General features: G+C 38.0%; 1 protein-coding gene across 2 annotated transcripts; it reads left to right on the forward strand.

The window, feature by feature from the left end:
- Positions 1-5982: 5982 nt before the first annotated feature.
- LOC133718081 (uncharacterized) lies at positions 5983-10987 on the forward strand. 2 transcript variants are annotated; one of them, XM_062144884.1, is made up of 11 exons: positions 5983-6276; positions 7504-7616; positions 7702-7771; positions 7844-9085; positions 9310-9476; positions 9637-9718; positions 9799-9870; positions 9943-10053; positions 10149-10289; positions 10426-10605; positions 10700-10987. In XM_062144884.1, the coding sequence occupies exons 2-11, from the start codon at positions 7507-7509 to the stop codon at positions 10919-10921; spliced, it is 2397 nt and encodes a 798-aa protein (XP_062000868.1). In that variant the 5' UTR covers positions 5983-6276; positions 7504-7506; the 3' UTR covers positions 10922-10987. The 2 variants fall into 2 exon arrangements, with proteins under 2 accessions (XP_062000868.1, XP_062000867.1); XM_062144883.1 differs by having other exon boundaries at positions 5984-6276; positions 9634-9718.
- Positions 10988-13215: the final 2228 nt, after the last annotated feature.

Below are 13215 nucleotides of genomic sequence, written 5' to 3' on the forward strand. Positions count from 1 at the left end.
ACTCAATCAACTCCATCTTGTACCTTGGATCCAATATGGTTGCAACAGCCATCATGCCATGAATGGAATTCCAATACTTGTCAAACTTCAATGACATTTTCCCCGCCATCAACCTCACTTCAATGTGTTCGGACTTCAACCAATCATTGATCCCAATTTTGATATGGCACACATTTGGGAAATAGAGATTTGCAGTTGGATATTTAGTCCCAGAAAACAACAAGGTAACCTTATAAAACACATTCAACTTATCAGCAGTTACCTTTGTCAATGCCCAATCTTCTTCACTTGGTATAGCCTTGTACTCACGCTTCAATCGGGGGAAAACATCCTTATACTTCAATGCTGTGTGTAGCATAAGATAAGTTGAATTCTCCATCTGGTTCGGCAATCCAAAATCAACTTAGTTATGCTTTTGAAATTCATTGTTTTCACCATGTCTAAAAACTTCTCTTCTCTTTTTGGGGTTGCCGTCCAATAAGCCACACACCCTCGAATCCTCTTAATGGAACCACTGATCACCTCCAGACCATCTCTCACAATTAGATTCAATATATGAGCACAACACCTCATGTGAAATAGCTCTCCATCTAACAACTGTGAACTGAAATAAATTCTTCCCAAGAGATCATCCAGCATTGCATCATTTGTAGAGCAATTATCCACGGTTAAAGCAGACAGCTTAGCATCAATCGCCCACTCAGTCAAGCAATCCATCAAAGCATTAGCAAGTACTTCAGCCGTATGCGGACAAGGCACATAGATAAACCTATTAAAGAAACAATTACATTGAGTAGGTATTTTTGGCCATGTAAGACAAGTTAAAACAAGTTCACGTTTAAAAAAAGAGGGTACGATTAATATAACTAACCTCACAAGCCGACTATTCAAGACCCAAGCATCATCTATGAAATGTGCGGTCACGGTCATGAAACCCCTTTTTTGGTTGTTTGAGGTCCACATGTCTGTTGTGATTGCAATTCTACTACTATTCGTATTCAATAATTGCGTTGTCCTCTCTTTCTCGTGCTCATAGATCTTCATGATATCTCTCTTGATCGTGTATCGAGAAACAACCCTAAACAATGGCTATAAAGAGTAACAAAACTCCCTGAATCCATCATGCTCAACCATGCACAAAGGGTACTCATGTTTTATAATCATGTGTGCAAGCAGTTTTATTGACTCAAGCTCATCGAAATCATACTCTCCAACCTTGACAGATGCAGACCCATCACCCTTTTTCCTTTTATTTTTCAACTCGGGGCATGATTTATGATGTCCATGTAAACCATGTGTCCCTGTTCTGCCACCACCAGCTATGACTTTACTACAATATTTGCAAATACACTTTCCATCTTCTTGCTTTGTAAAATGATTCCAAATGGCTGAAATCTGTCTCCTCTTCTTACTATCTGCATCACCTTGAAGCGTTGAGTCTATCTCATTTTCATTCGAGATTTCAATTGGTTCTGCTCCACTACCCCTTGTATATGTCGGTTCCATATTTATACACCTGCCAATGATACAAAAAATGACAAAGCATTATTGAAAAATAAAACAAATTAAATAGTAAAAACTCTTAAGCTTTAATTTTGGTGTGTGTGGCAGAGGAAATCCAGATTGCTATGGCTTTTATACTAATAATAAGTTAGCTAGAAAGTAAACGATATGCATGACTTTTCAATACACTTTTATCACCCCTCTGCCTCACTTAGATTTGACATTATTGTTCACATCTGATGCAATGAACAATATGGTAAGGCACATCTGATTGATATTTGTTCACTTATTCCTATGCCCCAATTAAATATTTCCATGCAATGAACAATAATGAAAACAGTTTTATCACCCCACTGCAAATATCAATCAGTATGGTAAGACACATCTGATGGAAATATTTAATTTGCCCTTTCTTGAATCAATTATACTTTCGGTCAAATTGCTAATCCAAAACAAAAGGGTCGACTTTTTTTCAGAATCAGTTCCCTACTATTTGGCAAAACATAGCCGACTTGAACATCAAACAGTGCCTGCTTATGCAATCTTATAGATTTTAGAGGACAAAAGAAACACATAAAACAGTTTAGAAGCTACAACCAATAAGAAAAAATTTAGCTGCAACAACCAAAACTTGTTCTTTCAGTTCAGTTGCATCACAAGTTTCTCACCTCTTGAGATCCTACTCTGAATTTGAAAAAAGCCTTGTCATCACCCTGCATTCAAGAAACCATGAAACACAAACTGTTAAATAAGCTTTTGCAACCCGAAATAAGTCCCCAGTAAACAGATCATAATTAATCAATACCATTTGCCCATGCTTTAAGCAGAATCTATACAATTTGAGAAGACCATAAATGGATAGAGAGAAAACTACCTTTAAAAAATAGATGGGTTTTTTCTTCTGGATTTTGCATACGGTTTCCGAGATGGGTTTACTGCTCTAGGTACAGGCTTCTCCTTGTTCTTCTAACCAAACCTACACTGACATACATGACATCCAAAGAAACTGAGACCCTTCCATTAAGCTCGCATTCTAAACAAGATCAATGAACTGTAGCACAAAACAAGCCACACCCAATTCAGCAATTAAACACCAGGGAAAGCATTGACCTTTACTCCAAATTGAGCAACGAAAACGAAAATGGAGCTTGTTTTTGAAACCAAAATTCTCAGAGGCTTTTTATCAAACATGCACCTTAGCTGCACAAAACCAAGAATGATTCTATCTATGAGTTGCTCCCTACCAAGAAATTGTAGCCATGGCGGAAGAATGAAAGTTTTGGGTCTCAGAGTTTTGGCGAAAATGGAGCCTCCAGCCATGGTGTATCTGGGTGGGAAAGAAAACAATGAAAATAGAGATTTGCCGAATCTCTATAGGTTTTCTGTTTTTTAAGAATAATAAAATTATAAAAATGCCCATACGTTTTGGTTGAAAAATAATAGTTCTCAATTAAAAAAAGGGTTCTTGACCAAAAGCCCCAAAATGAGCTAAAGTTATCCCACTTACCCCAGCAACAGATTTTTATTCCCACTAACCCAATTTAAAGAGAAATGACAACTTTGCCCTTCACCTAATTAAAAAACTACATGATGCCACTCTCTCCTCTCTCCTCTCTCTCCACGCTGCCAGCAACCCATCTCTCTCTCCTCTCTCTCTCTCTCCTCCCCGATCTCCACCTCCGGTTTCTCTCTCTGCGATGGCCGCGCCGGAGATGCAGTCCAAGCTTGAAGACGACGAAGAAGGCAAGGATGTGAGTGATGGTCGAGATTGACCTCACCGGCGACGAAGGTTTCCGATCCCCTTGGGTCCTTGCCCTCCAGTCTCTCTCTCTCTCTCTCTCTGCCATGAAAGCTCTGTCGCTCTCTCCTCGTCGTAGTCGGACAGACGACGACGTTGATCTTCGTGCTCGCCGACGGCGGCTTCTGTGTTAAGAAGGTTTGGATTGGAGAGCCCGATCGGCGATCTCCTTCGCCTCGATTCCACTGCAGCCACCGCGAATCAATCATCTCCGGCGAGATTCATGTCGGATTCCGGGGATTTCGAAGCGGGGATATCCTGGTTTGGTCCGCTCCGGCCCATTCTCTTCATTTCTGGCCATATATTCCCCCTGAAGTCCCGAGCAGTCTCCTTTTTACAAAAGCTTTTTTTTTAAATTTTTTTATTTGGATGAAGCTTCTTGGTTGCAAATCAAAATAGTGGTGCTACTTTTGTTTTTTTTTTTTTTGGGTAAATGGTTCTACTTCGGTTGCAAAATAGTAGGCCTAGAAGGAAAGAAAAAATATAAAAAAATGTTTTATTGTCTCCCAATAGACATCTATTGGGGAGCAATAGATGGCTATTGGGGGGCAATAGACGTTTTGAATTGATGTAATCTTATTGTTTTTTTTTTCTGTATTCAAAGCTTTATTTGTCTAAATTTAGGGAGATTAGTTCCCATTCTGGCAACTGAAAGTCCTATTGGGGGGCAATAGACGTCTACTGGGGGGCAATACATGGCTGATAGTCGTCTATTGGAGGGCAATACATGGCTGATAGTCGTCTATTGGGGGGCAATAGAGGTCTATTAGGGGGTAATAGACTATTGGGGGGCAATAGACGTCTATTGCCCCTCTATTAGGGAGCAATAGATGTCTATTGGGGGCAAAAAAACTTTCCGGTGAGATTTTCAGCAAATTCCGGTGGGCGGCAGCCGGTGACAGGAATCCGGCGGCCGGCGACCGGAATCCGGCGAACGTTGACTGAATCCGGCGAAAGTTGGCCGGATTCCGGCGGCCGGTGACCGGATTCCGGCGGCCGGTGACCGGATTCTAGCGGCCGGTGACGGGCTCCGGCGAAGTCTCCTATGGTTTCTCTCTCTTCCATTTTCTCTATCTCTCTCTCTAAATAACAAAAGGGTGAGGGGTAAAATGGTATTAAAAAAAAATTAAAAACAAAAAAAAAATCTTAATGGGGTATTAGGGAAGGCTCTCTTAGAGTGTATTGGGTAAGAGAGAATTAAAAAAACTTAATGGGATAAGTGGGAAAAAAATCCCTAGAAATGGGGTAAATAGACAAAAACCCTTAAAAAAAAAAAAAAAAGAGAGAGAAATGGGGACCTCGCATGGGTAATGGGAAACCCCACCCTCGCCCCCGTTTGCCCATTCCTAATTGGCACATAACATAACTAACTTCAGAAATAGTATGAAGGGTAAAAGGCCCAAAACAAAAAATAGAATGTGTATGTATACGTGAGATAAATATTTATTTCTTTTGGCAAATGGTTGATCCGATGAGATTTAAAACTATTTTTACAGATTAACTTTTGTTTGACTTTTTTGAAAAGCTAAACATGAAGGTGTGTTTTCCATCTCGATATTATACTCTTTTAATAGGCATGAGTATTGCATGACTTGTACGTGTCAAACATTCCATATCAGTATGGTCCATACAAATGTACTCAATACTTTGCATATATCCCCAAATTAAATTCGTATCGAATCTTAGTTAAATAACAATTAATGTATTGTTATACCTGTTCTTTTCTAGTATAACACCGTCTAGGTTCAATTAATCTACTTAAAACATGTTGAAACAGGGGGAGGATTCAGTGCACCGACATAAATAGATGGTTGTTAGATTATATTAAACACACTCTTAGGTTATTAATAAAAATATTAATTATAAATATCAAGGGTTGAGATCATCTTATAAGTGTTGGGTCATTTGCACCGTCGGTGCATAGAATAATTTTCAGTTGAAACATGACTTCTTTATATCTTGTTCAAAAATCGAGGTTTGCCTTTTTTCCTTCTCCGGTGCACACCAACTTCAAAGTTACTCAAGAGTACGAAACTTGGATCTCTATAATTTTTGTTCCAAAATTCCTACATCTTCTCTATGATTTATTATGAATGATTAAATATAGTAATATTTTTAAAATTTCATAAATGTAATCAAATAATTAATAATGGAAATAAAAATATGTGAACAACCATGTCAATTGTGTTTGAATACACTGCCTCAATAACTGACAAATAATAAGCAACAACATAAAATTAGAGAAATTTGTCTGATGAATCAATTTCACAGATTTGACAACAACACAAGTTTTTAAATTAATACAAGGGGAAATAACAAAGTTCAATAAAACATGAAAATCAAATAATTAATTGGAAATGAAATTAGAGATCAGAGAAAATGAGAAGACTAATTAAGATGTGAGATGAAAAAGGAAGAAGACTAAACAACCGCAGGCGTGAGTTTAGTGTACAAATTTAGGCGCACGTGTCATTTGTACATCCGGATATAAAGGTTGCTGTCTCTGACGGTAAAACATTTACTTATTAACACAGGAGGAGTCTGGAATGAACCAAATACTTTGTAGACCAACAGACGGCGTCTGCTTTTCTGTTAGACTGCCTCACATACGACAAGTTAGATGAAACTGTAAATTAGGAAGTGACCACATGGGCTTTTAGGGGAGAACGACATAGGCAGCTGCCCCGAGGAGAGAAGTTTGCAAGACTAAATAGTTCTCTCCATCAATATTCCTGTCTACGAAACATCAGAATTTGCTTTGAAGAAAACAGAAAAGTGCAAACTCTATTTCATATTTTGATGGCCGATCTGATCTAACTCGCTAAGTTGATGCAGAAGTAATTTGCAGCCGGAAAGAAAGGCACAGTTAATTGGAAACGGAGTTTCAGATCTAGCAAAATAGGACGAATTCTGGCAAATCCTTTGTAGTAGTTGGTGGCGGAAAGAAAAGACTCTGGTATCATCCCCAGTTTGAGGTAAAGTGTCATGTCCGATTTGTTTGTTGTATTCGTTTGCAGCTATATACTAATATGGAATGGTTTTCATAAGAAGGGAGGGGATTCTGAATTTGGGATGCATCATGGAGTGCCCAGATCTAAGATCTTGGAAAGTGATAAATATCATGCAGTCGAGTAGTTAATTAGTGTAGACATTATGGTTAGTGATGAGAATGTTGTTTGTTAGTGTTAAATTAGAGGTTGGGTGAAATGATATAATGGGCTGTCATATTAAAGGTATGGCATGTATTTCATTTTAGATGTTGAAAATCAGTTGATGAGCGAGACCGGAAATTGATCGGCTCTCGTGGACGCCGAACTTGGTAAAAAAATGGGGTGGGATTTGCAGGCCTCCATATTTTGGTTGACTGTTAACTCTTCCATGTAGATGCGGTTGTGTACAGCAAATAATTGGATGGCATTGAAGAGAAAAACGGTGCCTTGTTTATTTATAATGTTAGTGAAAATAGCGTAGATAAACTACTTGGAGTGTTCATTAGTCATTCCGAAACAATTCTCAGATATGTCAAACATTGAATTGAAGTAATTTCATTTTTGCTTGTGATTGGGTCAGTATTGAACATTTAAACAATTAGGAAGGAAAACGAAGAATTAATTATCGTTGGTTAAACTGAACTGTTGCTTGTTTGTGGGTATATAGAGATCATGTGCAAATGAATAACGATGTTCGACATGCGTGGGGTGTGATGTTATGTTGTTATGTGTATAACATATTGTGACGTGTTCCCATAAAACATTGGCCGTACCTGTATGTCAATTGAGTTTGAAGTTATGATGGTTGTCGTTAAGTTATGTAACTGACATTTGGTTGTTGTTCCAGATTTGATACGTAAATTTTGCATACCATATCTTGCAGTGATGATGTAGTCTGTTCTGCGACTGCACTGAACCAGTTTGTTAGTGTAAAATATGAGATACTAATTGAAGCTCATATTGGTGTTGTGTGAATTGTAGGCATGAAAAATTGGTCAATAAGGATTAGTAACTCAATCGGCTTGACATAACGGAAATTGAAATATGGTGATTTTGATTTAACACGAGTAATCTTTCAACCCCCATACTTTGTATTGAAGTATTGAGTGTGTCAATATGTGTGCATAAATTTTGAACCCATAGAGTTTGTTTAGAAGTAGGAACCGTGGCAATAGTAGAGCATATAACAATCTTATTTTGTAATGTGTGCAGCATATGAGGCCGAACACTGCTGAAGAAGCGAAAGAAATGGTTTCGTTGACTGAGGAAGGAGGCACGGAGCTAATAAGTAGTGACAGCAGCATGAAATTTGAGGGGACTCAAGTGTATAACATATTTTTATGCATTATGTTTTGTGTACAATGAGGAGACATTTAATGCGACGTAAACAATGAAATTTTGTTTGTGCAGAGCGGCTGTCGCAAATAACTCGATGCTTGCAAATAAATCATCATCGTCGGACACGATGGTAGTTGAGAAAGTAAGTTATTAATAATGTCATACCATAGTAAGAGTTTGTAAAATGTGAAACCAAGTTTCAATAATATTGCAGGAGACAGTTTCTTCCCTTGAAGACTCCATTGGACATGAGAATCCTTTTGAAAAATTGGATAAGTGTGATGGGAAAACAGAAGATTGTCCGGTGAGTCCCATAGTAGGTCGACGCATGAGGGAATTCAGAGCAATATGTACTGGTTTGTCAGAGGAGAAGCAAGTAGCTATTGATGCAAGTGGTTTTGGGGCAATATTCACATTTAGGTGCAGCGAACTGAACGTCCTTCTATGCCACATGATGTGCAACAACTTTGATGTTGAAAACACAACCATCAAGATTCACGGGAGACATTTAACGGTCACCCCTGCAGACTTTCGGCATGTAATGAGTTTAAGGGATGGTGGGGCTGATGTAGATTTAACAGGAAGCTTGGCTGACCCTGAGATTGTAGAGTTGAAGTCTAAGTTTTGTGGTGTTGATGAGGAAATAAGCTTGGATGCTGTGGGGAAGATGGTGGCGCAATCAGAAACTGCTGATGATACATTTATAATAAGTTTCTGTCTGTATGCCCTGTCAACTATGATTTTGCCGAGTGCAAGTGATGCAGTGGATCCCAGGCTTCTTCTTGCCGTAAAGGATCCAAAAACAATTAGCAAAAAAAACTGGGCTTCCTTTGCATTTATAAAGCTTGTTGAAGGACTTGGAAGGTATAAGAATGGGGTGTCATCAACTGTTGATGGGTGTATCGCATTTCTGCAGCTGTTCTATTTGGATACAATGCTAATGAAGTTCCTTGTTGTTCCGACATACACATCTCCGGTACTCTGTTGGAGTAACAAGCAGGCAAGAATTATGTATGACCAGGCAGAGGCTAATGGTGGGTATGACTCGACTGGTATAATAGCGACCAAGCGTTGGTCGACAACTCGATTCCTTGATAATGCCGGATCTGTTGATGCAAGTACAGGACTGAAAACAACTATTGTTGAAGATCTAGACAAGGTCAGGAACGATGTTGATGCTTTCAAATCCGAATTTGAGGAGGTTAGATCTTGCATATCTCATATAGAACCGGACATGGTGGGCCTCCGCAATGCTATTCTGACATTGCAAACATCTATTTGTGAAATGAGGGATAGAGGGATTAGTAACATGGTTGTAGAAGTGATGAAGGAAGTCCTTGATGAGGAGGCTTCGTTTGAGCAGAAAGGGAGGGATGAATCAGATATGTACGAAGATGACATATGTCCCCGTCAGCCTGGATCGTCGAGTGTCGTTGGGCCGCATAAGCCTAATATGGTAAATATATTTATAAGATACATGCATAAGAAAAAAGTCATTAGTTCATATTCAATTTTTTTAATACAGTGGATAATATACATTAAAGTAAGACCGGCCATTTGGTAACGTCAAGTGGGTAATAATGAAGACATTAAATGATGAGCATTTGGTAACGCTGTTATTTGGACTGTTATATTATAGAATGAGGTGTACTGCATGCTAATAAGTTTACCTCCTTGTAGGATAATGTTAAGGACAAAAGCTTGTCATTGAAGCGAAAGTCGGACAATAGTGTTGATGATGACAACATGGTAAAATTATGTGCAGTTGGTGATATATCCAACAGCGAGTCATTTCTGATTACTTACTTGTTCAGCAAGGTGATGTCTGAGTCTGACAGTCTTGCAAGGTAAGTACCAATAACATAAAATTCCACCTCTATCTCCGCATTAGTGTGAAAGTAAATTGTACTAAGGAAGACACTAGTATAGTGATGCACAAATTTGGTTGTTGTCTTTGATGATGGGACTAACAAATGATGTGTTCTCGTATTTCATTTTAAACAGCAGGGAGGTTGCAAGGTATGGAGATCAGAGTATCTCAAGATGGGACCTCTGTTGCCTGTCACCGATGCAGTCTATCACAAGCGAGGTGAATGCAATTTTTCATTTCGTGGCTTGTAACATTAGTTACTGAGTATAAATGTGTAATGCTGACGTCCCATTTTTCAGATTGTAGACATATCAGTTTCGTACCTGTTTGAAAAAACAAGCGACATATGGTTCATGCCCACTTATTTCTCCGTAAGTTAAAGAGGTAAGAAGTCATTGTTATGGTATTGTTCCCGGACTAAATGAGCATCTACTTTATGGCAGGAACGTGCTAAGGACTACGCAAGTGGTAGTGTTGTGGACGGGTTGATATCGTCTGTGGTTACTATATGTCGCCTTCGTAGATATAGCGGCCGATTGGGTTCTTGCAAGCAGGTTAGATTGGGGTGTATTACTAATTTGTCAAACTACAAACATTTGTAGCCCTTGTTCACATTGACATTACTGTAAATTGCAAACAATTTATGTAGATTTTCTTCCCCCTGCGCGACGGTGTTGTGGATAACTGGTTTTTGGTGGTTTTGAATCTGGCTGTGGGGGAGATTGAGCTGTGGGACAGCTGCCCCGACATGGATGCCAAACAGCGTCGTGAGTGTTATGCAAATGCTGTGGTAAGTGTTTATATGAAATAACATGGTCGTGGAGTTAGATATTGCATTTGGCATAGCTGAATTTACGGATGGTTTCGTGGAGATGAATTAAGTAATCCAATATTTGGTCATGCGTGATCCTTAATGTTTGTGACAGGTGGAGCTATTTCAGAATGTTTTTTGTAATGAAATAAGATCGTTGCCTGCACTGTATGCAAGACTTGCTTCAGTGTCTATAGTTTATCCTAAAGAAGGCCCGACCAACCGAAAGACTGAGGATTCCGGTATATTTTTAATCCGGAACATGCAGTATTACAGGAAACGCTGGTTTGAAGGGGTGAGTTACAAATGTCGATTTCAATAATTTATATAGGATTTGGCCATAACCGGATTATTTCCTAATGTATACACAAATATTAATATGTTGACAGTTCAACTCCGGCGACCAAAGGATCCGGCTTGCTCTTGATATAGTGAATCACCCAATGAATGCAGTGCGTGTCTCTGTATGGGCAGCAGCAGCTCAGGAAACTCCAATTGATGCTAAATCATTTGGACGTGCAGCATACAATGGGAACTTCATCCGTAATCCCGATATCCCACTTGATATAGCAGGAATGAAATTCAAGGCGCGTCGGACTTCGCGGCATTGAATACACTTTATGAACCTCTCGCTGGACCGATTAATCATGCTTTCACCTAATATGTAATAATGGATTATGTGATTTATATATCTCATTTATTAGGCTTTTGTAGCCTTCTCATTCAGCACAATCCATTTAAAAAATGAACAATACACTGAATTGTCCACAATTATCAAAAACGCTGCTACTAAATGACCTCCACAAAGAATACTGACATACACATAAAATGACTCATTTTCTGATAAAATTAATAAAATTATGTGGATCCAAATGATATCCTCCCTTAATCTATCTAACAAACATAACAGATTTCCACACACATGCGTTACATTAACAATGATAGTCACAGTGCATAAAACGGGGTATAAACATTTCAACTTCTCACCTGAAAATACACAATATTTATCACCAACGTTCCTAAACCAAAAAGCAAGTGTTATTAAATAAAAGGTGTCAGAAGGAGAACAATTACAGGCATTTAGTTTGCAGAGATCTCTTAACCACACAGTTTTATTCTACCATAAATTGTCCGTATTCAGAGTTGCATACAGCATAACCTGCAATCAGCTTTACTAATAAAACCTTTACTTAATCTATTCCAAATTACTACATGTAATGAGTAACTTTAATACACGTATGACTAACTTGGATACTATATGTACGAGATAACTTGTCTCGGATATTTTGTAAATTACATACACCATTCTGTCTTCTACATACATGTCGCGTTTAACTTCACTCCAACCATTAGATTCAAATCGATTTAGACAACTATCATCTTCCCAGTCATAAACGCGTCAACTTTAAATTACTTTTTCCACAATAAATTCCCAACCCAGCTGAACCAAATTTATTAGGTTCAACAACACCAAATACGACACAAAATTATTCAATGCATATGCATATATTCATTCACAATTATAGGCATGAATGAACAAAATGAATGTTTACCTAAATAGTGACTTATTCTGCTGACCTTGCAGCTACAACATTATGCTTCCCGACTTTCTCGTCAACCTTGCAAAAGATTGCCTTATTTTCCTCACTGCCAGGTTTGACAACTTTCTTCAATAATTTATCCCACCCTACTCCTTGCAGCCTACATAACAGAACATCACAGATAAGGACAGGTTTACGGTCAAACAAAACTGTAAATCAAATTTACAATTCAAAACTAATTTACATCAAATGTTTCTTCTTTCCTAACACTAATAAATTGTCACTGCTTCTTCTTTCCAAATGTCAGCATTTGTTTACGATAAAACAAAACTGCAAATCAAGTTAACATCAAACTGTAAAGTGACTCATACATAGAATTATTCTGTAACTTTACAACACACTATCATATAAGCAGGACCAGTTCTGTATATTGTTATTCACTGGCACAAATTTGATAATCTTTCTACAACCAATTGCTCTTATATGTTGGATTTCCCCATCTCTATCATGCAGATTCTGAACTTTTCCTTCCATGCTATTAATTGGAAACTAACAAACGTTTATGCCTAAAGGAAACATTTAATTTACTGCAATTCATATATGTTTCATATAAAAAAAAACCCCTGTATCTGACTGCACTTTATCTACACACATTTTGAACAGTGCATATAGAATTTCAGTTTCTCATTTATATACTGAAATAGGTCTCTATATGAATGAGCTTTATGGGCCTGTTTTATATGTCTGAAAACAGATATTAACCTTGCGTTCGGTACCCAAATATGTTTTCAGTTTTGTTTCATTTATAAAGATGCGATTAAATTTCCGCATAAAATTCAATTTAAATTTCTATTTCCTCACCAATGAAACAGTGATTCACAAACCCATCTCCCAAGTTTCTTCCCACAAGACCCAATAACAGACAACACATTCTTTGGTCGTTTGAGATATAATTTCCACAAGATATTTCGTACAACCTAGATTATCATGGCTGCTCCAATTATCACCACCAATACACCTCCAAAAACAATTAATCCACTTCTTTCCCTTGATGAGACAATAGCAACAGACTTTTGAACTCAATCTGGACATGAAACTTCAAATTTAAAAACTTACATTTACATGCATTTAGATGTTAGATTCTGTCAATAATCTTTTAATTCCACAACAACCAACAATCTAAGACATTGCAACAACTACCCCATCCATATAACACGCAGTTGATTTCAGAAGTAATGGATTATTGGATTTCTAACATTTCACCATCTCCTACCAAAATTGCCCGCCATATTGCAACAAAGGTAAAATATGATGTCAACAGTGTACTGACAAGGTCAATACAACATCAATTATATACCAAAACT

The sequence above is a fragment of the Rosa rugosa genome, chromosome 6 (genome assembly GCF_958449725.1).
Source record: "Rosa rugosa chromosome 6, drRosRugo1.1, whole genome shotgun sequence".
NCBI classification, from domain to species: domain Eukaryota; kingdom Viridiplantae; phylum Streptophyta; class Magnoliopsida; order Rosales; family Rosaceae; genus Rosa; species Rosa rugosa.